The sequence below is a fragment of the Meles meles genome, chromosome X (assembly GCF_922984935.1).
Source record: "Meles meles chromosome X, mMelMel3.1 paternal haplotype, whole genome shotgun sequence".
Classification (NCBI taxonomy): Eukaryota; Metazoa; Chordata; class Mammalia; order Carnivora; family Mustelidae; genus Meles; species Meles meles.
Genome location: NC_060087.1, coordinates 89971966 through 89995573, shown reverse-complemented (window position 1 = coordinate 89995573; position 23608 = coordinate 89971966). Strand labels below are relative to the sequence as shown.

The following is a 23608-nucleotide window of genomic DNA, read 5'->3' as shown; positions in this document are numbered from 1 at the left end:
AGGCACAGACTCCAGAGCCTACCTCGGTCCCTTTGGAATCACCTCCCGCCTTTTTTCCCAAAAGACTCACTGTATAGTTGAGATCTCAATATTCAACGTAAAATGCAACCGAGGCAAACAAAAGCAGAACCAGGTTTCAAAGATAAAGGGGCGCTGAGCTCTGCAGAAAGCTCTGGAAGCATGTGGCTTCTCCCGAAGAAAAAGGGCACCCTTATTTGATGAGGCACCAAAACCAAAAACAAAACCAAAACAAAAAACCCCACTGAGCATTCTGGAATGCATTATAATTCATTCTTCAATTGTACACATTTATCTTCCCCGGTTTTTAATTAGGAGGCCTGATATGAAATGCCACACGTGTCTACTACTGATGGAGGGAAATTTTGCATTTGGCAAAATTGGTTCCAAATGAATAAATGATAGAAACTATGCTCTTCCTATGAGAAAGTACTGAATGTCCAGCCGTGGGGAGAACCAGAGATCCAGCAGGCCTGATACGCAATGTACCCTCTGGTAAATAAGGCACAGAATCACACCATATGTAGTTCTCGGTAAACCCCAGACTTCTTAAGGTCTTACTATTGAACAGAACCGTGGCCAAGGTCTTCTCTTGGCTGAACTATGCAGCTAACAGTCTGGAGACACAGAAGCAAGAGCTACCATTGGGCAGCAAGACCCCCCTAGACCAAATTTACAGCAGAAAGATTGGTACAGACACGATACAGACCCACAAATCACACACAGACACTTTATTAGTTTCCTCTACAAGAGACAATAACATCAGTCTTTTTAACAGAAATCTCAGGTCACTGGAGAGACCAAAGAGATGGAAGGAAGATGAAGTATTTAAATTAATCAAAAGGCACTACGACCCCACCTAAAACCTACTACCATGGAGGTAGCGGGCTATGGAAGATTATGGCAAAAATAATCCCGTGTCAATGTCAGAGATTACGCAGCAGGAAGCGACTTTGTTTTCCAGAAGACTGGTACGGGGAACACTTGCGCCCGGAGGACATCTGGCCAGGGGAAGGGCAAGATGGCTGAAGATCAAGCCAAATGGAAAGGAATGGCCACAAAGGAGAATCCAAGCGACACAATCCCCGAGCAGGGGATGAAGGATCAGGCTTTTTCCTCCCAAGAAGCAGTCATGGCCCTGTGTGCTGCCTCCCCAACCAACCCCGGGCACCCCCAACCCCTCCAGAGAGTGGCCTTACAGGACTCAGCAGCCCAAGCTGGGGTTGCCTAGGGCTCTTGCTGTCATTTCACAGAGACTTTTGAGAGCTTGTCACAGGCTGGGGGTGGAGGGGGGAACCGGGGTGGCTCTGTAGCCAGGAATTCTGAACCAAGGAAACCCTGAAGTATTCACATGCAAAGTAGTCTGTGCTTCCCCCCTCCTCCCCGGGGCACATTCAAACACCCCTGCACAGCGCCCTCCAGAGCCTGGAATCTCGCTGCTTGGCTACAGGTAAAGCTACAAGGCTGGAAGCAGCGTCAAGCCAGAATGAGACAATGCAGGCGGGGGTTGGGGGGTGGAAATCGCAGCAGTTCCTCTCAATCCGTCTTTCTCTACATTTAGGAGAAATGCTAATACACCCGATGAGGGGTTTAGAAAGCTTGGCTGGGGCAAGCTGGGCCTTCTGTGGAATTTGTCATCAAATACCAAGGGAAAACAAGGGTGTGGGGTTCACTTTGTAAAAAGCCTCAGCAGTTACTCTATTATAAAGGGACGTGGCTGAACAGGTAGGAAACGGATTCCCCGTTGTGAGTTCTCCTGATGGCTTCTGCCAGGATCATGGAGATGTCGATCACCTACGGGAGCCGAGAGAAGCATCAGGTTAGCGGCACACAGATGATCGACCCGTTGGCCCACACTGGTGAGCAGCCTCACACGGGGCCTTCCCCTTCAGACCGCAGCACAGAGCTGTGTCCCCTCGTGAGCCACCCCAGCTATATTCTGCATAGTATTTCTCCATATGAAGTTCAGAGACTCAAGGGATTCGTGTACACACTTTTAGTGAAGCAAGGCCTTCTTTCAGTGCAACAGCTCTTAAACTAATTACTTGGGGGAATTAAAGGAGTCGTCCCAGGACCTCCTGGTTTTGTAGGTCTCAGATGGAGCCAAGGAATCTGTGTTTTAACAAGAACCCTAGGTAATTAACTTAGGCTGCTTCCAGAGCAGGCTCTGAGACACTGAAGTTCTGAGGGGTGTACCCCCCATTCACAGGTTTCCCACTGTGTCTACAGGGGCCAACAGCTAAGAGTGACACACGCGCAGTGTAAAGCATGGACTTGCAAACTGGAGTGTGTATGGCCGTCACTGAGAGAGTCCTCTAACCTCCAGAGGTTCGCCTTGCAATCTGAACTTTTAAGCGTGATTTTCTTCTTCTTTGGGGTCACAGGTCCTGGTAACAGACTCAGCCCTTAAGGGCAAAGGAGGACATCTTTAGAATCCAGACCCGCAACTTGCCATAGGCAACCGCCTCCTGAAAATACCTCACAGAGGCTTCTTTTGCAAGAGTCCCCTCCTCACCTGTATTTTGGAGCAATGCTTCATCTTATCCTCCTGAGGTATGGTATTGGTGACAACTACTGCTTCAAAGCATGCGTTGTTAATGCGAGAAATGGCTGGTCCAGAAAAGATTCCGTGAGTCAAAATTGCATAAACTCTGGTAGCTCCAGCTGAGAGAAGTCTAGAGGAAAAAGCAGAGTTGCTCTGGATTACTCTCACTTGTCTCACTTGTCACTAAAGGGCCTGAGTTAGGGGGGAGGGGATTTTATCAGTCAGCTTGGGTGCCTTAAAAAAAACAGATCTTGCTCTCAGTTCTAGAGGTCAAGATCAAGGTGGTGACAAGGTAGCTGTCACCCTGAGGCCTCTTCTCTTGGCTTGCTGGCAGCTGCCATCTCTTACTGTGTGCTCACACATGACCTCTGTGTGCACCTATGCATGGGGGAACCAGCTCTCGGGTGTCTCTTACAAAGGCACTATTCCCATCATGAGGTTCCCCCGCAATGGCCTCATCTAAACCTAATTACCTCTCCCAAGGGCCCCATCTCCAAATATCATCACTGGAAGCTTAGGACTTCCAGTGTATGAACTTTAGGGGGACACGATTCAGTTCATAGCAAAGAGAAATAACTGGGCTAAGAACTTGCCTGAACTGGTTCGGATTAACGAATTAAGACTGGAAAAGACTGCTAGGCTCAACAAAATCCATCGCCTTTTTATCCTGGGCACACAGCTGGACTACATTTCCCAGCCTCCCTTGCAAAGTTAAGAGTGGCCCTGTGACTTAATTCTAGCTATCAGAATGTGGGCAGATGCAATGTATACCACTGGCTGGGCTTAGAAGAATCTTCCATGGTGATTCTCCATGCTCTTGTTTTCTCTTTCTGGCTGGTCAAACTGGAAATGTCTTCCAAGGTAATCTTAGAAGCCTCACATTAAAGATGCGGCACCACAAAACCGAAAGAGGGATACTTACCTGCACCAGAGTAAGCCAGGAACAAGAAACTATCATGGTAATGAACTGACGTTTCAGGGAACTGATCTGTTACAGGCATTAGGGTCACCTTAATCATACAAGGACGATATGAGTTTTATCAATGTGTACTCCAGGATCCCAATCAGGAATTGCTCAACCCACAAACACTTTCTTAGCCCCTATTATATGCCAGGCCTTGGGCATGGCACAGATATCCTGAGGTTAGGAAAAAATTAGGAGAAACAAGGGTCTCCACAGTCGTGTGGATTATAGGCAATGGGGAGCCACTTAAGGTTTTCAAGGAGAGGAGTGATGGGTTCTAGCCTTAGTTTCAGATAGATTAGCTAGCGGGGAGGCAATGAGAGAGATGGACTGGGGAGGTAAGAGACTGGTGGCTAGCAGCAGAGCGAACAGAGTGAAGGCACAGCTTGGAACAGTGCAGGCAAGGGATACCTGGGTGGCTCAGGGTGAACTGTCTCCCTTCGGCTCAGTTCATGATCTCAGGGTCCTAGGATTGAGCCCCACAGTGGGCTCCCTGCCCAGCAGGGAGTTCTGCTTCACCCTTTCTCTCTGCCTGCCATTCCCCCACTTGCGCTCTCTCTCTCTCAAATAAATAAATAAAATCTTTAAAAAAGAAAATCACAAGGAAAATACATTTTTTAAAGATATTTTATTTATTTGACAGAGAGAGAGGTCACAAGTAGGCAGAGAGGCAGGCAGAGAGAGGGAGAAACAGGCTCCCCACTGAGCAGAGAGCCCGATGTGGGGCTCGATCCCAGGACCCTGAGATCACGACCTGAGCCGAAGGCAGAGGCTTAAACCACTGAGCCACCCAGGCGCCCCACAAGGAAAATACATTTATAGTACCACACTGTATTTATAAAAACAAAATGCATAAATGGACTCACACAATTCAAATCTGTATGAAGGGCCAACTCCTATCTTTTCAGGCCCATACATATCTACTTAATTTGTTTTTTAAAAACTACCAAACATCGAGTATTCAAGGGCACCTGGGTGGCTTAGTTGTTAAGCATCTGCCTTCAGGTCAGGTCATGATCCCAGCGTCCTGGGATAGAGCCCCACATTGGGCTCCCTGCTCAGCGTGGAGCCTGCTTCTTCCTCTCCCACTCCCCTGCTTGTGCTCCTGCTCTCACTGTCTCTCTCTCTCTGTCAAATAAATAAAAATAAAATCTTTAAAACAAACAAACAAAAAGCTGAGTATTCAGAGTGGTCAAAACATTTTGTAAATAAAGTGGTGACAGTCGCACAACACTGCCAATGTAACTAATGGCCCTGAATTGTACACCTAATGTTCAAAACGGCCAATTTTTTGCTCTGTATGGTTTAGCATAATAAAGTCAGGAGATATTAGGAGGGGGGAGAAAATATTCATCAACGTATGCACACTGCAACTCAAGCCTCGGGTGATAAATCTCCCAAAGCTAGTTACCATCCCCCTCGACTCACTTCCATGAGAATCTGCTGGCGCAAGGCACTGAGATGGCAGCGGGCTACGTGTTCCCCTTCTGACCACTGGCCCCACTTCTCCTCACTCACTTGTCAGCAGCATGGCAGATTGTGCCACAGGTGTCAGCCATGTCATCCACCAGGATGGCCACCCGGTCCTTCACGTCTCCTACCAGCACCATGCGGTCTACTTCGTTAGCCTTCTTCCGTTCTTTGTGAATCAGAGCGAAGTCCACGTTTAACCGGTCTGCAATGGAGGTCACTCTGCAAAACAGGATGTTCGAAGTTAAACCTAAGGATGAAAGACAGGGACTAAATGATGGGCTTGTTTTCCGGCGGGGAGGTGCGGGGGGGCAGGGGGGAACAGTCTTTGAAACCAAGCTGTTCCCAGGGCTGGAAGAAAAGAGCTCTCATTGATTGACTTCTCAGAGGCCAAAGGAACAAATTGGGTTTTATAGACTAAAGCCTCCATATCCTGAGAGCAGTTTATGAGCATATTAGTCAGACTTCGATTATAATTAATTCTGGTTTACAGCGAGCGGGGGATAGCCAGATGCCTCACCAGTCCCAGGAAGCAGTAGGATGCGAAGGCACGTTCATTTAATAGATTGGCAGCAGAAGGGGGAGAGAGAGAAGACGTCATTAACTAAGGCCGCAAGTGCATAGATTGGCCCAATTTGACATGCGGATGTTGTGAGAAGTGAACCTGAACCTGGCAGGAGAGGAGTCAGAATGCCTGTGCTCTCACCACACTCCCCTCAGTGCTCCACCAACTGTCAATGTCAACTGTACCTGGACACCAAGCTTGGAAGTTCCTTTTAGGAGCGCTAGAAAGAAAGTTATACCAATTAACCAGGAAAAGTGGACATCTGGCCACACAGCCCAAAGTATCTCCAAGTCAAAACATCAGTCTCATTTTGCTATTACACAGTAATACAAACCGAACTAGAAGGTGGGACGGGAAGACCGATCTCTAATGACCGAGTCCCATATAATAATTCACTCAACCAGAAATCGATTCAGCGTAAATGACAGCGAGCTGCTCAGTGTAAATGAGACTGGCTGTGCCATCCTCCGCGTGCATGAAGAAGTCTGTGCCTTGGGTCTTTTTTTTTTTTTAAATGCAGCACTGATCCAGCCAGAGCATTACGCCCGGTTTCTGCTGTGACTGTGGTCACGTGACTGGCGTTGTGCTGGATAGGGGAGAATGCATGACCCTGTCACAGAGAACACAGAAGATCTGAACCACAACCTGGATGGCATCTGTACCCTGACCTAGGAACCACACCCTGTGCTCTCTGTGACTACTGGGTGGGCAAGAGGAACATCAAGAATAACCCATCTGCTTGGAACATTTATTATCCAAGACAAACGCATGATCAAATTAGCTCAAGTGTCCCTGAACATCCAGACTCGATGGCCAACAAACTCAATGACCGACAAAACAGAAGGGCTGGAAAAGTCACTCCCTATACCCGAGGGGAGAAACTGTGCAAGTCACCAGCACACGGGGATCTCCACCTACTCTGAAAACCCTGCCAAGGCAGAAGTGATAACAGCCACTTACTCTGAAAACACTCCACTGCTGTAAGAACATTATCAACGCACACACAAAAGAGTCACCTACTGAAGGCAGTTTTCCTGTACCCAACTTTGGAAAGAAAAGCTTGCCTGATTATTTATTTAAATCAAACATGACTATTTTCTAAGTCCCATGGCAAGATGGGAAAATATTGGCCAACAAGTTAAAGACAAGTTTGACAACTACCAGTAGGAGGATGCTTCTTAGGCGCACCGCTTTTACAGATGGAAACTAGCAGTTACATGGGACACACGAAGCCATGCCTCTGGCTGAATAACGGAACCCAAGTTCTCAGTTTGGCAGTTCTGCTGAAGTTAGTGAAATAATAAGGTTGTTGAGAAACAGTCACTGAAGATTTAAGTGGCTTCAGAAGGATCTGAATTAGCTTTTCCTAATCATCTGTGTTTTGTAGCTTCTTCATTCTATTTCCACCAATAAGAAGAACACGTGTCATCTTTTTGAATGCATTACTAGTGAGTGATACACCAAGGAAATCAAGAGCTCTTGGTCTGTACCAGGTGAACTGTAAAGCCCCCAAACTGGTAATCCTTGGCAATCAATTTGTTTAAAATGTTAAGGTCTTGTTTTTAAATAAAGTTACTCCACTTTATTTTCCTTCCTGCTTAATATCTTCATGCCAGAATGAAAATGGGCTAACCACCAGCATCATCAGGCACGGAAAACACCTACTTGTCCATTAATAGCACGTAGTTTGAAAGTGGGTGCCATTCATTAGAAATCCCAATTTCTCACCGTTCTGGATCACTTCCCAGTGGTGTGGCTAGCTGCAGTGCCAAGCTGACTCATGGGTTTTAGTCAAGCCTACAACACGGTAACTACTTAAGGGCCCCCTTTGTGCTGCTCTGCCTTTCAGGCAGTGACTCAGGCCAGTAAAAGAGGGTTAGTAAAACTATGCCCAGCCTGTGCCCCAGCTCCACCCACTCTGAAGTAGAGCCGACCCTTGAAAGACATGGGTTTGACCTGTGCATGTCCACTTAACAGCCGATTTCTATTGGTGCAGTGGAGTACTGAAAATGTATTTTCTCAATAATATTTTCTTATCTCTTGCTTGCTTTCTTGTAATATACTATGTAATTCACATAAAATACATGGTTAATCAGCTGTTAATGTGATCGGGAATGCTTCCAGTTAATAGCTGGCTGTCAGGAGTTGAGTTTTGGGGTGGTCAAAAGTTCTATGTGGATTTTGACCACATGGTGGGGGGACAATACCCCGAACCCCCATGTCGTTCAAGGGTCAACTATACTTAAAAACTGTCACCTGCTAGAAAAGTATCACTTTCTGGGGCACCTGTGGGGCAGCGGGGGGCAGTTAGTTAAGACCTGCCTTCGGCTCAGGTCATGATTCCAGGGTCCTGGGATTGCGCCCCGGGTCAGGCTCTCTGCTCAGCAAGGAGCCTGCTTCTCCCTCTCTCCCCCACCCATATGCTCTCTCTCACTATCTCTCTCTCTCAAATAAATAAAATCTTTACAAAAAAGAAAGAAAAATACCACTTTCTGACACAACTGTCTGAACAACTTCCCCAGTACTTTGAGAATAATATGCATTCCGGCCATACCTCTTCGCTCCACCAGCATCAGGTGAGACAATAGTACAGTTCCTCCACTCAGAGATGTTCTCCCTTATCCACTTCAGGACAGCTGGCTCTGCATACAAATTGTCCACGGGGATATCAAAAAAGCCCTGTAGAAAGAAGCTGAGTCACGTTTGCTTTGTTTTTCTGCACTTCCATTTATAAATGACCAATACAAAGAGGTTAATAATAACCTGCCCAAAGAATACCTTCATGTAACGTTCAGACTGATTGGAAGGCATGCCTGGTGGAGGAGACTAAAAATAGCTTCCTCAAACCTGGACGGCACAAGAGTCCAGCCAAGATGGGCAAGGCCTGCCCTCAGCTAACCCACAACTGAGGAAGGGGACATGAGTGAGCCCTTGGGAAGAATGGCCAAGTTCAGCCGATACCAGAACAGCCCAGTCAATGTGCAGACTCGTGAGGTCATACTGCCTTATGCCACTAAATACTGGGCTGGTTTGTTAGGGAGCAAGAGCTAACTGCTAAACCAGTTAGAGAAGCTAGTGGAATGTATTTATAATAATAAATGGCCACACAGAGTAACTCTAATACTAGCTGCTATTAATTAGTTGTGTTTCTCAACAAATCTGTTCCTCTTCTACAAAACGGGTAGAATCACCTACCCCAGTACCTCACTGGATTGCCACAAGCCTCCAAGGAGGATCTGAAAGTCCCTTTAAATAGTACAAAATAGAAGGTAGTATTCTACTCCCCTTTCTCTGGGTTTATGCTAGGAAGTAGGTTCCAATAGCTGTGGCTCTCAATTTGATGATGACAGTAACAGTTCCTATTTATTGAGCACCTGTCCTGGGTCACACGTTCCACCATAAATTTCACACTCACAGTAACAATGCAGCGTGTGTTCAGAGGAGTTAAAATAACCTGCCCAAGGTTACAAAGCTGCTGACTGTCAGAGCCAATATTCAAACCAGGTCTGAACCCAAACCCAATGTTCTTTCTCCGAATTCCAGCTGGCCTCCCCTATCCACTCACCCCAGAGACTAAGGTCAGGAAGTACGCTGAAGGTGAGTGTGCTTGCAGCGGTGTCAATGTACTGGTTAATCTGAGCAGCACTTGGGCAGGCTTTTGCTTCTCTGCCGTCTCCAGCATTATCAGCTCTCTCTTCCCCCACCCCCTTTCTACTGCCCACTATTTCGCTTCCAGATACCTGAATCTGAGAAGCATGCAGGTCCATGGTGATAATATGATCCGCGCCTGCTACAGACAGCATATTTGCCACCAGCTTGGCTGAGATTGGAGCCCGGCTCTAAATGGAGGCGGAGGAAAGAAGAACAAAAAAACCAAAAAAGCCTTTTGAGAAACAATTCATTTGCTGGAGAACATCCCTTTAATGTGCATTTACTAGGTTCAAGGCACTGTATTGTCAGGAAATTCATAGAAAGTGCCGTGGCCACTGACTTCATGAGTAGATCACAGTCTAGCATGAATAGTAAGCAGAGTATCACTTTTCCAAATCAGGATAGGCTTTCCAAAAAGAAAAATACCTTCCTACCTTTTGTTTTCTTAACTCAATGTGCATAGTTTCAGCCTATTGAGTGTTGCAATGTTCACTTATTTAAACCAGGCAGACTTAAAAAAAAATCCTTTTCACATGAATGATTAAAATCTCTTTTAACACATACGCAAACCTATATGACATCTAACATGTCAAAATTTAAAGATCACAGAATGGAAATTATCGTTTATTTTGTAAATTATACCACTCACCCACTCATCTGGAGGTCAAGTTTCCGGCAACTTCAACCTCCTTAAATAACAGGCAAGTACACCTGCTGCACTATAAAACAGCAAAGGCCTTGCGCTTTACTCTGTGGGAGGACTATACTCTCTCAGAATAAAAATATCTGGCCTTCTCCCAGACATTGTATGCAAAATCTAAGCACCGATGATTACAACAGTCCTGCAAAGTTTTATGTGTATTACCTTAGCCTCTAATACAGCAGACAAATGAGGTGAGATGTGTATGTGTGTAATGAGACTAAGCATTCGTGTAACCGACTTCCAAATTTAATGAAGAGGTCACAGCTGGAACCCCGAGAGGGTCCCAGAGGAGCTACTAGAGTTTAAAAGATAATTCTCCACGGTAGCTGGTGCTTAGTCCTACTAACATAATTAAAAAGTCACAGTGAGCTAACTGAAAGTCACATATGTATAGGTGGAACAAATACAGACTATGAATGTGTTGATTTATATAAACCAACCCCATGTCAATTGTTTCTGAACACTGGGTGATACCTATGAGAATGTGATAAAAAACTAATACACCTTCTACATATGGGTCTGAGGATTAAGGAGTTTTTGTGACTTTGGGCAAGTGCTTTTTATGATTAAAAAAAAAGTTTTTTTTTCTTAAAGGAGATTCTGCTCCCACCTTATCCTTTTTATCCTGTCGGGCATAAGGGAAGCATGGGATGACTGCAGTAACCCGGCTGGCTGAGGCAATCTTGCAGGCGTTAATCATGATCAAAAGCTCCATTAGATTGTCATTGATTTCACCACAACCACTCTGAACAATGTAGACATCCTCTCCACGTACGCTTTCTCCAATCTCCACACTACAACGAGAAAGGAAGGAAAGCAAAAACAAGGAAGATATTTTATTTAAAAAAATTTTTTTAAAAGATTTTATTTATTTGAGAGCAAGAGAGTGAGAGTAAGAGAGAGAGAGTGAGAGAGCGAGAGCATGGCGGGGGAGGGTCAGAGGGAGACGCTGACTCTCCACTTAGCAGGGAGCCTGATGGGGGACTTGTTTCCAGACTCCAGCATCATAACCGGAGCCAAAGGCAGAGGCTTAACCGACTGAGCCACCCAGGGGCCACAAAGAAACAAGAGATTTTAAAGCACTATACTACACTTCTGTGGACAGCAAGGTCTAAATAGTACACCTTCCCTACTACTGTGCTGTTCATGGGTTACAGCCCAGTGGGGGTCATGTGGACACGAGTCCCCTCGCTTTGGGAGAGTCCCTGGAGGAGCCCCTGTACCGGAAGCAGTCTACTGCCTCAGTTTACTCCAGTATGCCATACAAATAGCTACTCTTACATGTGACATGGCAGAAAGATTGGCTAAAGCACTCACAAGTACTTGGAATGTAATTTCAGTGAGCTGCCTGTATCTCATTATAGAGAGGAACAGGACATGTGAATGCAAATTTGATACAAAATCTGTGACTGTCACAATCCACCCAGAACAAAAGCAGAAGGATCACGTAAGGAGTGAGTCACTACTGTTCTATAATGATGCCTTCTACGGAAGCCAATATAGCTACCACACTGGCACTTCACTCAACAAATAGTCCATGTTCATATGCCAGTCACTGTGCTAAGTGCCAGAGACACGTGGAGAACAAAACAGATGTGGCCCTTGCCTCCATTTTATGCTAACTGTATTCTGTCCAATTAGTAAGTCTTGTTTAAAAAACATTCCACAGGAATTATGGAGTAGGGCTATACTTTACCATAAAAAGAAAGTTTTAACAGCCATGCTTCGATTCTTACCAAGAATAACTTGGGATTAAAAATCATAACCTCTGTGACACCTCACAGCAACACCACTTCCTGAATTAAACCTGCAGGGGCGGTGGGGGTTATTTGTGGATGTGTGTGTACAGTATGTAGTGTGTATCAATCAGGACTAGGCCAGAGAGTTGATGACTTCTAGTGATCAGGAGCAAAACTTCAACGGGAGGTAATTCCATTGTCAGAAGCGGCTGATACAGAAGATAATTATTTAATATTTATTCCTTTCCAATTCAAGCGACGGTTGATTTTAAAAAGAATGGGATTAGTTTATATTACAAAGCAAGAAAAATAAGCACTAATGGTAAAAATCAAGCCAGAAATCAATGAGAACAGGGAGGCTGAGATTCCTGGTAGCCAGAACAAAGAGGAAAACACATTGGTCTGGAGTATCTGGAGATAAACCTTCAGGCCCTGAATTCAAGAAGTATTATATACAAGGGATCCTCACATTGAAAGTGCATTATTTTCTCAATAATCAATATTAATAGGCACACCTGGGTGACTCAGTCAGGTAAGTGTCTGCTTTTGGCTCAGGTTATGGCTCAGGGTCCTGGGATCAAGCCACACATGCGGTGGGGTGGGGGGGGGGGTCCCTGCTCAGCAGGGAGTCTGCTTCTCCCTTTCCCTCTTGCTTATGACTCTCTAGCTCAAATAAATAAATAACCTTTAAAAAAGCAAAAAAAAAAAAAATCAGTATCAATGATCTTAGTTCCTATACTGATAAAGTAGAAAATGGGCAAAATAAACCCAAAGTAAGCAGAAGAAAATAACCGTAAGACCGAAGTCAGTGAAACTGAAAACAGGAAAACAATAGCGAGAAACCAATGAAACACAAAGCTGGCTCTTGGGGGAAGGGGAATTAAAAAACTGGTAAGCCTCAGGGCACCTGGCTGGCTCAGTGGTTCTTGATCTTGGAGTCGTTGGTTTGAGACCCATGTTGGGTATAGAAATTAGTTAAACTTCAAAAATTTTTGAAAAAAAAAAAAAAGATAAACCTCTAGCAAGACTAACCAGAAAACAGCTTCACTGGAGAGCTCTACCAAACATTTAAAGAATGAACACAAATTGTGCACCATCTTTCCCAGAACACAGATAAGGCGGAAATTATTTCCAATGCATTTTACATTTTAAGAGGCCAGTATCAGCGAGATACCCAAAGCAGACAAAAGCAAGCCAAGGAAACTACACAGAGGGAGAAGTGTGGGTGTGGTTACAACAGGAAGGAGCCTTGCGGTGACAGGATGGTTTTGTATCTTGACTGCCTCAAGGGCAGTACCATGCCTCTCGTATTAACACTATAGTTTTGCCAAAAAACTATAGTTTGGAAGAACTCTGGTTGGGAGTCTTGGGAAAACTGGGAAATGGATACACAGGATTTCTCGGTATCATCTCCTACAATTACATGTGAATCTATGACTGCTGTGAAATTTGGTTTTAACAACAAAGGGCATTATGCTACTTTGTGTGGACTTGGGTGAACCATCACTGTGGCTCTCCATGAATGTGGAGGTCATAAAAGTGTGACTAGAAACAAGGCATTTCTGTATGAAGTCTAAGAGTCTCATCCAATTGGATTATGTTCTGAAAAACTACGTTAATACAGTGAGGGAATCTGGAAAACTCGGTTTTTTGATTTAATAAATAGCTCTTCTCCAAATATCTTCTTCCTAGTTTACTATGTGGCAGTCACATAGTCTGTCTTCCTCTAAGTTCCCTGCATCCATCTCTCCTCACGTCAGTGCCCGGCACTTCATCCCCCTACCTGGAATGGTCTTTGTGTGAGTAGCTCATTTATTTCTCAGGTCTTCAATCAAAGTGTCTCCTCTGACTATCTTAATTAAAAAAAAAAAGTGACCTCCCTGAGGACCAAAAGATTAAAAGTGACTTAAAAAAAAAATCAACCCGGGTGCCTGGGTGGCTCAGTTGGTTAAGCATCTGCCTTCAGCTCAAGTCATGATCCAGGGGTCCTGGGATTGCACGGAGCATTGTCTGGCTCCCTGCTCAGTGGGGAGTCTGCTTCTCCCTCCTCCCCACTGCTCGTGCTCTTACTTGCTCTCTCAAATGAAAAAATAAAAAATCTTAAAAAATAAAATCAACCAATTGTGCCATATGAGCTTCATTTGCATGCCGATTCAAGAAAACAAGCCCCTCCCCCATTTACGAAACAGAGAAATTTGGAACCCTAGTGCTATTAATTTTTTTAGGCAAGAAAATGGTATCGTGGTTACTGAAATACATATGGGTGATAGGATAGAACATCCATGTTTGTTTCAAAATAATTGTGGGGAGGTGTGTGGAAGGGGAGATTGATAGATGAAACAAGATTAAAGCCAGTAATTGACAACTGCTGATCTCGGTGGGTGATGTGTACACTGGAGGAGACCATTATACTATTCTGCTTCTGTTTGTTTGAAATGTTCCCTAACAAAGTGACCCTCCCCAATTACTACCTTCACAACTTATTACTTATGACTTGTTACTGCTTTATTTTTTACCCACTTGTTAATGGTCGTCTGTTCCCTTGGACTGCAAGCTCTGTGAAGGCGGGGACTAGATCTGTTGTGCTCTTATGGACACAGTGAATTAGTAAGCACCCCCTCAGGATTAGGCTGCCCCTTGAGAGCCACTCAAGTCAGAACGCAAACCTTCTGCAGGTGCGCTACTGAGAAGATTCAGAAGCCTGGCTTCCATCATCCCTCACAAAGTAACTCACTTCACACTAGAGGCAAGTGGGTCCAACCTGTTTCTTTTGGATTTTGATAAATCTGCTCATACCCTTTCCACAGATAGATACCCAGCTGGCAGAGATTTTGTTTTGGGTAGAACCACAACCTGTTGGGCCCACCAGAGTGGGGAGAGTTACAAAGAATTTTATGGCAGGATCCTGCAATCTTGATACAAGAGGCAACCTAATGAACAATATGGCAATTTTGTGGACCCTGGTTTAGCTTAACCAACTGCTAGTTTTTTTTTTAAAGATCTTCTTTATTTGACAGAGACAGAAAGAGAGAGAATGAGTCAGGGGGAGGAGCAGAGGGAGAAGCAGACTCCCCACTGAGCAGGGAGCCTCATGTGGGACTGGATCCCTGGACCCGAGATCATGACCTGAGCTGAAGGCAGACGCTTCACCGACTGACCAACCCAGATGCCCTGTGAACTGCCATCTATTAATCACCAGGATCAGCCTTAAAAAGCAATAGTCTCTGTCAGCAATGTTAACTATGCCAATGCCAAAACTGCTTTCTGAAGACACTCTTCAAAACTTCAAATGGACAAGGAGGAGGGAGCCAAGAAGGGCTTTCTGGGAGAGCAACTTCCACGTTTCCAAAGCGTAGGTCCTAGAATGGCACTGTCCAATCTGGGAGGCACTGGACTTGTGTGGTTACCAAGCACTTGAAATGTGACTAGTGTGAGGAACTGAAATGAAATGTGCTAGAAGCATAAAATACACACTCTATTGTGAGGATGGTATAAATAAGAGGAAAAATGTATCTCAATTTTAATGTTACTTAAGTGTTAAAACTACCCTATTTTGGGATATACTGGGATAAATAAAAAAGAGTATTAAAAAATTACAAACCACAAGCAGACAAGGCTGAATAACACCTCCCGGAGGAGACCATGTGCTGGTCTCCTGTAATAGGCAGTGGTGTTTAAAGAGACTTCTCGCATCTCCTTTACTCACACTGCCCACCCTGTGAGAAGTTCCAGGCTACAAGAGCTCCTTCTACGTTTTATGGTGCACAATTCCAGGGTCTTGACCTGGTACTTCAAATATCTGAGCAACTTCAAAACTCAAAATTCTTATGGTGAAAGCCCCATACCGCATCACCCCCTTGACTAAGATCTTCATTCCCCAGGAGTAGAACCAAAGTCAGGCACAATGATTTCCAATAAAGTCAACGGTAGTCTCTACATCTGATATGGGAGGCCTATGGCTCTTATTTCAGTCAAGAACACAGAATATCATCCGTGGTCCGGATGTTCACTCAACCAGAACCAGGTTGCTTAATGAGAAGCTAGGGGAACAGCAGTTTAACAACTGGTCCAAGAGAGCACTAAGAGGGGGCGCCTGGGTGGCTCAGTGGGTTAAAGCCTCTGCCTTCGGCTCAGGTCATGATCCCAGGGTCCTGGTGATCAGCCCTGCATTGGGCTCTCTGCTCAGCAGGGAGCCTGCTTCCTCCTCTCTCTCTGCCTGCCTCTCTGCCTACTTGTGATCTCTGTCAAATAAATAAATAAATTCTTTAAAAAAGAGAGAGAGAGAGAGAGAGCATTAAGAGAAGGGCTAAGTCTCTATTTCAAAGGTTTCTTATTTTCAAGTAAGACCAGAAAGCAATATCCATAGACCATGATGCCGTCTCTCTTCAAAAATGCCTTAATTACAGGGATCAATATAAAAAATACCTAAAAGGAGCGCCTGGGTGGCTCAGTTGGTTAAGCCTCCGACTCTTGACTTAAGCTCTGGTCACGGATCTTGGGAATCTGGGATTGAGCCCTGTGCTAGGCTCCATGCTAAGCAGGGAGTCTGCTCAAGATTCTCTCTCCCCCTGCCATCTCTTCTCCCCCAACCCCACTGGCTCTCTTGGCACTCTCTCTCTCTGGAATAAGTAAATACATCTTTTTAAAAAATACCCACAAAATTGCTTACATCGTTCCTTATGTTACTCAGTATCGTTACTTAAGGATCCCACCCATAAAATTCCTAAAATTTAGTGCTTGGAGGTGTCTAAAGTATCTTATGAAAATAAAAACTACATGCTCCACTGCATACGTCTTTATCCCTTTGGCTGCCAGGAAGCCAAGGGATACAGTTAAATTAACACTGAACTTCAGTAATCACTTTGTGCCAAATTCTTGGCATGATTACGATAGTCCTTTGTTCTAGAAGGCTTCTAATGCATCTATTTAGCGAAACTTTTGTTACGTGTGACACCGTGACATGTGACACATCATGAAATATGCTTCAAATCCTTTTTTTTGGAAAGCAGATAAGGTATGAATTGTAAAATTAAATTATCACTGCCAACTTACACATCAGGACCATTTGCTGAATATACTTTGGTAGAGGTGATTCTTTTAGAAATTATATTCTAACATCAGAGGTTTGAAAAATGATTTTTATAAAAACACCAGCTCACTACCCTGCAAAATCGCTGGGAACATTTCTGTGTTATTGTATCACCTAGGCGTTCAGCCATTCAGCCATTTTCCAAAGTCAAATTCAGGACTAAAACTTACCCTCAAGCACAGACAGATGTTATGACCGGGCATTTATCTAGTAACTTGGAAATTTTCTCTATTAAACAATATTCAAAATAAAGTGGTGCAGGGGTGCCTGGCTGGCTCAGTCGGTTGAGCTTCCCACTCTTTCAGCTCAAGTCATGATCTCATGGGTCATGATCTTATGGGTTGTGAGATGGAGCCCTGCAGCTGGCCTCCACACTCTGCTGGGAGTCTGCTAGAAGAATTCTCTCCCTCTCCCCACTCATGCACTCTTGTGAGCCCGCTCTCAAAGAAATAAATAAATCAAAATGAAGTGGTGCAAGTAAAGTAGGACATTGCCTTATTTTACTGTGCATAACTGATCTCGCTAATTAAGATCAATCCCTCCCTCCAGTAGTACTGTAGTGCACATTTTCATAAAGCCTAAAAAGCCTGCAACCTACACTCAGATTATACAGCTCAGTCAAGAAACAGTTCAAGGAATCCTCAAAAAAAGTCTTAGTATTTTTCTTACGGCTTCCTCTAAGTCAAAGAGATGATAAATTGGGCAGTGACTGATGATAGAACAGCTGTGCCTAAAACCTGTTTGCTCTTAATATACTCTATCAGGTGGAAAAACCTGGTTTAGCAATTTAAAGGGTAACACCCCATGTTCTCTCCCTCTAGCTAATGGCGTGTTTTCCAAGTGGCTTTGGGCCAATTGTTCTCCCAACCTCCTAGTGAGGCCAGACTGGCTATGACCATCCAATGAGAAAACGAGCTTTTCCTTTAGCATCAGGCATAAGTGCATCCAACTAGCACGGAAGGCTACACAGAAGGAAATCAACTGAAATCTAGAAAGCAAGTAGTAGTCTTAAGAAATTCTCAAGAATTCAGACGGAGACACTGGCATGTGCAAAATGCAAGGGATTAACTAACCAGGGGACATGGTTCTTAGGAAAATCCTAGGCAACCAAAGTTAGTCTTCCCCCCCTCAGCCTATCCAGCGTAACGAAATAAACCAAAAGTCCTTATCACTACTGAAGAGAGTAAAAAAAAAAAAAAAAAAAAACAAAACAAAACTTTTGAATATACTAAAATTTTAAAAGCCAGATGAGATAATTTATCAGCAAAAATTTAAACAGTAATACCTAGAGTTGGGCAAATTACTTAACCTCTGAATCTTAGTTCTTTCATCCATAAAATGGGGATAGTAACTTCTCAGCAGGGTTGAGGGCATTAAAATGAATAAAGCACGGGTGCCTGGGTGGCTCAGTGGGTTAAGCCTCTGCCTTCGGCTCAGGTCATGATCTCAGGGTCCTGGGGTTGAGTCCCACATCAGGCTTTCTCTCGGTCAAATAAATTAGTAAAATCTTAAAAAAAATGGACAAAGATTTATGTTCAAAGGTTTTCATATAAAAGCATTAATAAAAAACGGGAAATAACTACTAGCAGGGACTTGGTTATCTAAAATAATGGTAAAACCATAAGACAAGACTCTACAGCTATTTTAAACCATGTGGACTAAATATTAAGGGGAGAAATTATTCAAAAAATATTGCTACATGATGAAAGCTAGAACACCTCAAATTCTTTTTAGAGATTTCACTTATTTATTAGAGAGAGAGAGAATGAGTGAGAGGGAAAGAAAATCTGAAGCAGACTCCACACTGACCACAGAGCCCACTGCAGGGCTTGATCATGCAACCGTGAGATCATGACCTTAGCCGAAAACCAAGAGTCAGACGGTTAACTGACTGAGCTACCCAGGTGCCCCAAACATCTTACATTTTTGAAAAAAATGTAAGTACTTTTGGAAAAGTACTTAAACACACACAAACATCTGGAAGGTCATAGATGAAAATGTGAACAGGTGATCGTGGGTGCTAGGATTATTTGGGATGTCGGTTTTCCCCTTGTCTTCTTCTGTATTTTCCACATTTTCTGCATATAATCACTTCCACTTCTTATCAACATTCACTGTGCATTTATTGTGTGGGACAGTGTTTTCCTTTACTCCTATCTCATTTAGTCTTCACAATAATTCCATGGGTAGATATTACTTTACAGATGATATTACTGGGGCAAAGAAAAGCAAAGATTTCAAATGCCGGTTCTCTGATTTCAGAGCATGAACTTCTAATCCCTCCTATCTACCTGTGTGTGTGTGTGAGACACCCACCTACATGTATGTATGTGTGTATACATGTTTCCTATATAACTGGATAGCAATGGATGATTTTGACTCAAGAAAAGCTACTCTACTCAAAAAAGCATCAACCCCTGAGATTCTGCCAAATTGTACAGATAGTAAAACTGGCTCATTTGAGGCTGGGCTCTGCAGTTCCCCTCTCTGAGGACCCAGAGTACCCACTGAGCTGCTCTGTCCATGTCCTTTAGAGCCCGGGAATCATGCAGAAGAGCCAAAGGGGGGGGCTGGAAAGGGGGAAGCTCCATAGGTAACATAGTCCATTATGTTCAATGAAGATTTTAGACCATCTAAGGAACCGAAAAGCTAATAATTAAGCCTGAAACAGGGAAACCAAACCAGTCAGCAATTTTCCATTTTGGGCTTAATCTTAGCCAGGATTTTCAAGCATGCTATTGTTCAGCTGTTTAAAAATGAAACCAGCCCGATCTCCGAAGTAGATTGGGATTGCCGATGAATTCAGATGAGTCAGAACACTAAATTGTTCTCACCCTCCCTGTCTCCCAGTACAGCTTCAGATTCTAGGATATTGCATTAGGCAGAGGGTGAAGGGTTAACTAACAAAGAAAAATAAAGTCTTTGTATTTTCCCTAGAAGGGTAGGAAAAGAATTTAACAACCAGAGTTAAGGGGGCCAGAAAAACCCCTCTAAATGAAAATCATTCTTGGCCCCTACCTACACTGCCACTGGCAAAGTCTGATCCTGTAATGTCTTCTTATTATGGTGTCATAATGGTGTGGTCACAGCCAAAGACAGCAGCCTGGCCAGCCTCTTCTGACTAAGCTATTGCCTGGTTACAGACTGTGTCAGTGTTTGCACTATCATCTGCATCACAACCAGCGGCACAGTAAGTATTCAGAAGGAAGCTGTCCACTACACATGAATGCTTTTATCAGCAGGTCTAGGAAGGATAAGGGAGTTACACTAGGGTAGTAAGTTTAAAGAAAGGAAAAAGGAAAGGCATCTAGGAATAAATGTTGCAAGCAACCTTAACTAATTTAACTGATCCTTGGGTTTGGAGTAAACTTTCCCCTTAACAGATGACTGCGCCCGTGAGATTGTGGGCACTGTCCCGATTTGATCAACAGGGCAAAGAAACACAAAGTATGAATACCAGAACCAGAAGATTCTACATTCTGGTGGAAGGATCAGGTAATTAAGTTTATCTCTAAGATGGCCCCCAAGGTGCAGGAGGAAGTTGAAAGTGGGGGGAGGGAGCAGGTTTAATTAGCAAGGCAATGAAAAAATTCAAGCTGCAATGCACTATGCAATTCCGGTCTTCCACTCCATTATCTTTCCTCCATTATCTTAACACTCAGGGATAATAAAACTGTTTCCTAAATTCTCTAGGGGGGCCAAGGGAAGTGGACAAGTTCAGGATAGAGTCTGCTAACTGAAAAACTGGTTTCTGTATGTATCATCTGTACCAGTAGTTGCACTGGGGAAGGTCAAGGATTCCAGAACTAAGGTTCCCTACCTAACATTTACCGGATGGCTCAAGCTGAGATGCTGGCACTCAGGATGCAGAGTTGATGCACCACTTTAACTGAGCAGCTAGATTTAACTTCAATAGAGCTCCGCTTCTCAAGATGTGATGCTAAAGATGTGAAAAGCCAATGCCTGCCAATCCAGCGGAAGTCCTTAGTAATAATTTTGGCGCCCTCGGTACATAATGTCAATTTCCCTCACTACAAAACCCGACCGACACCATTTAGAATTGAAAAGCTGCTTCGTAGACTCTAAGAGGAACACCGGGAGGGCTCAGTACGCAGTAAGGTTCTCCCAAGCAAGCTGGTCCAACAGTTAAAGTGAACCCAGTCCTGTCTGGATGGCTCAACAGCGAAGCGACAAAGCCACGTGTCCCCTTGGCTGAGGCTAAGCGTCTTTCCCTTTCCGTCGCTCTAGGCAGCCGCTTTCCCCACCTTGGGTCCTCCAGCCCTTGCCTTCAAACCCAGCAGCTTTGCCTCACGCTCCATCTTGACTCCACCCCACGGCACGGTGAGAATGAACGTGACCCTCCCGCGAGAGGTAACATAACGGAAACAACCCGCGGGGCACGCTTGCCACGGAGCTGCCCCTTCCCCTACCCCAGCCCCCCACCCGGGTCACACAGAACCCCCGCAGCAGCCCCATCCCCCTATCCTCTGTCCCCCCGGCGTCAACCCCACCGCCCCGGCAGGTGAGGCCGGTCGGGGTCCCAACTTTGCCCTTACCAGGTCTCTTGATTACTGAATTTCTTAGTCACCACCTTGCCTAGTTCCAGGCCCAGGCGGTCAGCAATTTTCTGGGATAAGTCCTGGTGGGAGCTGCCGCTGAAGATTTTAATATTCGGCATCTTGGCTCACTACCCTAGGTACTCTCCGCTTAGCGATCACTGCTGCTGTCGAGACAGGACCCGAAGTCGGCCAAGAGACTCAGTGTTAACCGCTTCGCGTTGCTACTCCGCCATCTTACATTCCCGCCCGGCGCGCGGCTCTAAATTGCCCAGCGCCGGGGAGGCGGGGTCAGCGGGGAGGTCCCCACCCCTCCGCCCCGATTAGCTGAGCGGGAGCGAGGGGCGGGTTTCTCGCGGCAGCTCTGCCTGCCTCCAGTTGGCTGGAGGCCATCAAAAGGGCGAGGCTAAGGCACGGCCCCGCCCCCTGCAGCTAGGCTGTAGGGGAGCGTCGGCTCCCGAGCGCCAAGCCTAAAGCCACGCTTGTTGGGGGGGGGGGGGGGGGGGGAGGGATGTTGGTGACGCGTGGTGCCAGCTCTTGCCCGCAAGCGGGAATTCAGGCACGCTTATTTATCCCCTTTGGCAGCAGAGAGTAAGTCTGGCTCTGGTTTACAGTTCCGTTTAAGAAAATCTGTTGATCGGGATGGCAGCCAGTTTGTCGGAATGAAGGGGAGATTTCTGAGCAGGAGTTTGCCTGTTTCTGAACGTGATTTTTATCTCTTTATAAGGGCGGGGGAGATATAAAACACGTCGACAGCACCGAGAGACATCCGTGGCACAGGTGCATCTAAAGGGCGTGTTTTTACCCTTTGCAACTATGCTGTTTTGCCTTTGCCTGGGAGACAAGTCTCAAGGTTTGGAAAGTGGCTGAACGCACGCCACCTCCCATCACCCAGAGCCTTGGCTAGAGAAAGTTGTGTTTTGTTTTGGTCAATGGGACCAAGTGTGTTCAAACAAGTGAAGGGGTGTGGATTTTCCAAAATATCCTGGCTATAAAGGTCTAATTTAGCTAACCCTTGGAAAAGAGAGAAAATATATGTATATATGTATGGGACTTGAGATAAGGAGCCCAGAAGGAGTCAGAAAACCTTGTTTTTGGTCTTCTGCCTCATGTGAGCCTCAGCGGCACATCTGCATGTTGCTAATATGGCCTTTTACACCATATTTTATTATTTTTATAATGATACATGCGCTAATGGAATCAAAGAGAGCCTTCATCCCTACACCACATTTTCATTCAGCATATTTGAAGCACAGGTTAGAAGAGAAAAATCATACAATTTTAGAATCATACAATTTTAGTCATGAGCACCATAACTACACGCTGTAAAAATAGAAGGGAATTCAGAAATCATCTAGTCTCCTAGCTTTATCTTACATATGGTGAAACTAAGTCCCAGAAATGGGAAGGGATTTGTCCAAGTGGCAAAGACAGAAAATACTCAAAGCAGCATCCTGTGTTTCTCTCATTGCCATGTTCAGCAGTGTCCATGGAGGACCTCTCCTTCTGACCTCTTGTTATACAAGTGTGGAAATTTAATGTAGGCGCAGGTGTCAAGGGGTACTTGGAGAAGGCAACAGATAACAAGGCAGAATGTTAGTAGTCTTCCATCATAGTTGATTCCTCAAATATTTACTGAGTGCTTTATTGCATATAAGGAAGTGTGGGAGTGCCTGGGTGGCTCAGTCAGTTAAGCATCTCTTGGTTTCGCCTCAGGTCATGATCTCTTGGGCCCTGGGATCCAGCTCCCCGTTGGACTCTGCATTAAGCAGGGAGTCTGCTTAAAGATTGTCTCCCTCTGGCCCTCCCCCCACTCACTCTCTGTCTCTCGAAAATAAATAAATAAATCTTAAAAAAAAAAAAGGCAGCATTCCAGGCACAAAGTATTTGCACCCAAGGGATTCATTCATTCAAAAAACATTTATTGAATACTTTTAATTACCTGTTCCGGGCACTGAGAATATGATAGTAAACAGTTCAAAACCCCTGCTCTCATGAGGTTATGTTCTCAAACAAGAAATGTGTAAATAAAGACAATATATAATATGTCAAGTGGTGGTAAGTACTGTAGAGGAAAATTAGGCAAGGAAGCGGGATAATGTGCCAGGATGGTAGTAGGGGAGAGGGAGTTTTAAGTGGGGTGGTCAGAGAAAGCCATCTTGGGAAGGCAACATTTGAACAAAGACCTGAAGGAGATAAAGGAAGGAGCCATGTTCCTATGTGGGACAAGCAGAGGGAACAGCAGGTGCAAGAACCCCAAGGCAGGAGAGTGTCTAACTTGTTTGAAGAATGGTACAATTGTCGGTGT

At 44.8% G+C, this 23608-nt stretch overlaps 1 protein-coding gene across 1 annotated transcript; it reads right to left on the bottom strand.

Moving 5' to 3' along the window:
- Positions 1 to 734: 734 nt before the first annotated feature.
- On the bottom strand, positions 735 to 21547 carry PRPS1 (phosphoribosyl pyrophosphate synthetase 1). Its single transcript, XM_045996401.1, has 7 exons — positions 21301 to 21547; positions 10527 to 10710; positions 9303 to 9401; positions 8117 to 8241; positions 5046 to 5219; positions 2534 to 2693; positions 735 to 1812 (listed from the first exon to the last, which is right to left on the bottom strand). The coding sequence occupies exons 1-7, from the start codon at positions 21420 to 21422 to the stop codon at positions 1720 to 1722; spliced, it is 957 nt and encodes a 318-aa protein (XP_045852357.1). The 5' UTR covers positions 21423 to 21547; the 3' UTR covers positions 735 to 1719.
- Between the last annotated feature and the right edge of the window lie 2061 nt (positions 21548 to 23608).

Bases quoted from the DNA above. Each gene is read 5' to 3' on its own strand.
- PRPS1 (XM_045996401.1), bottom strand. From the start codon at position 21,422: ATGCCGAATATTAAAATCTTCAGCGGCAGCTCCCACCAGGACTTATCC. The intron at 9,402-10,526 runs GTGGGAGCAGAA...GCCTCCATTTAG, and splicing joins GACAGGATAAAAAGGATAAG to AGCCGGGCTCCAATCTCAGC. The intron at 5,220-8,116 runs GTATGGCCGGAA...CCTGTTTTGCAG, and splicing joins GATGCTGGTGGAGCGAAGAG to AGTGACCTCCATTGCAGACC.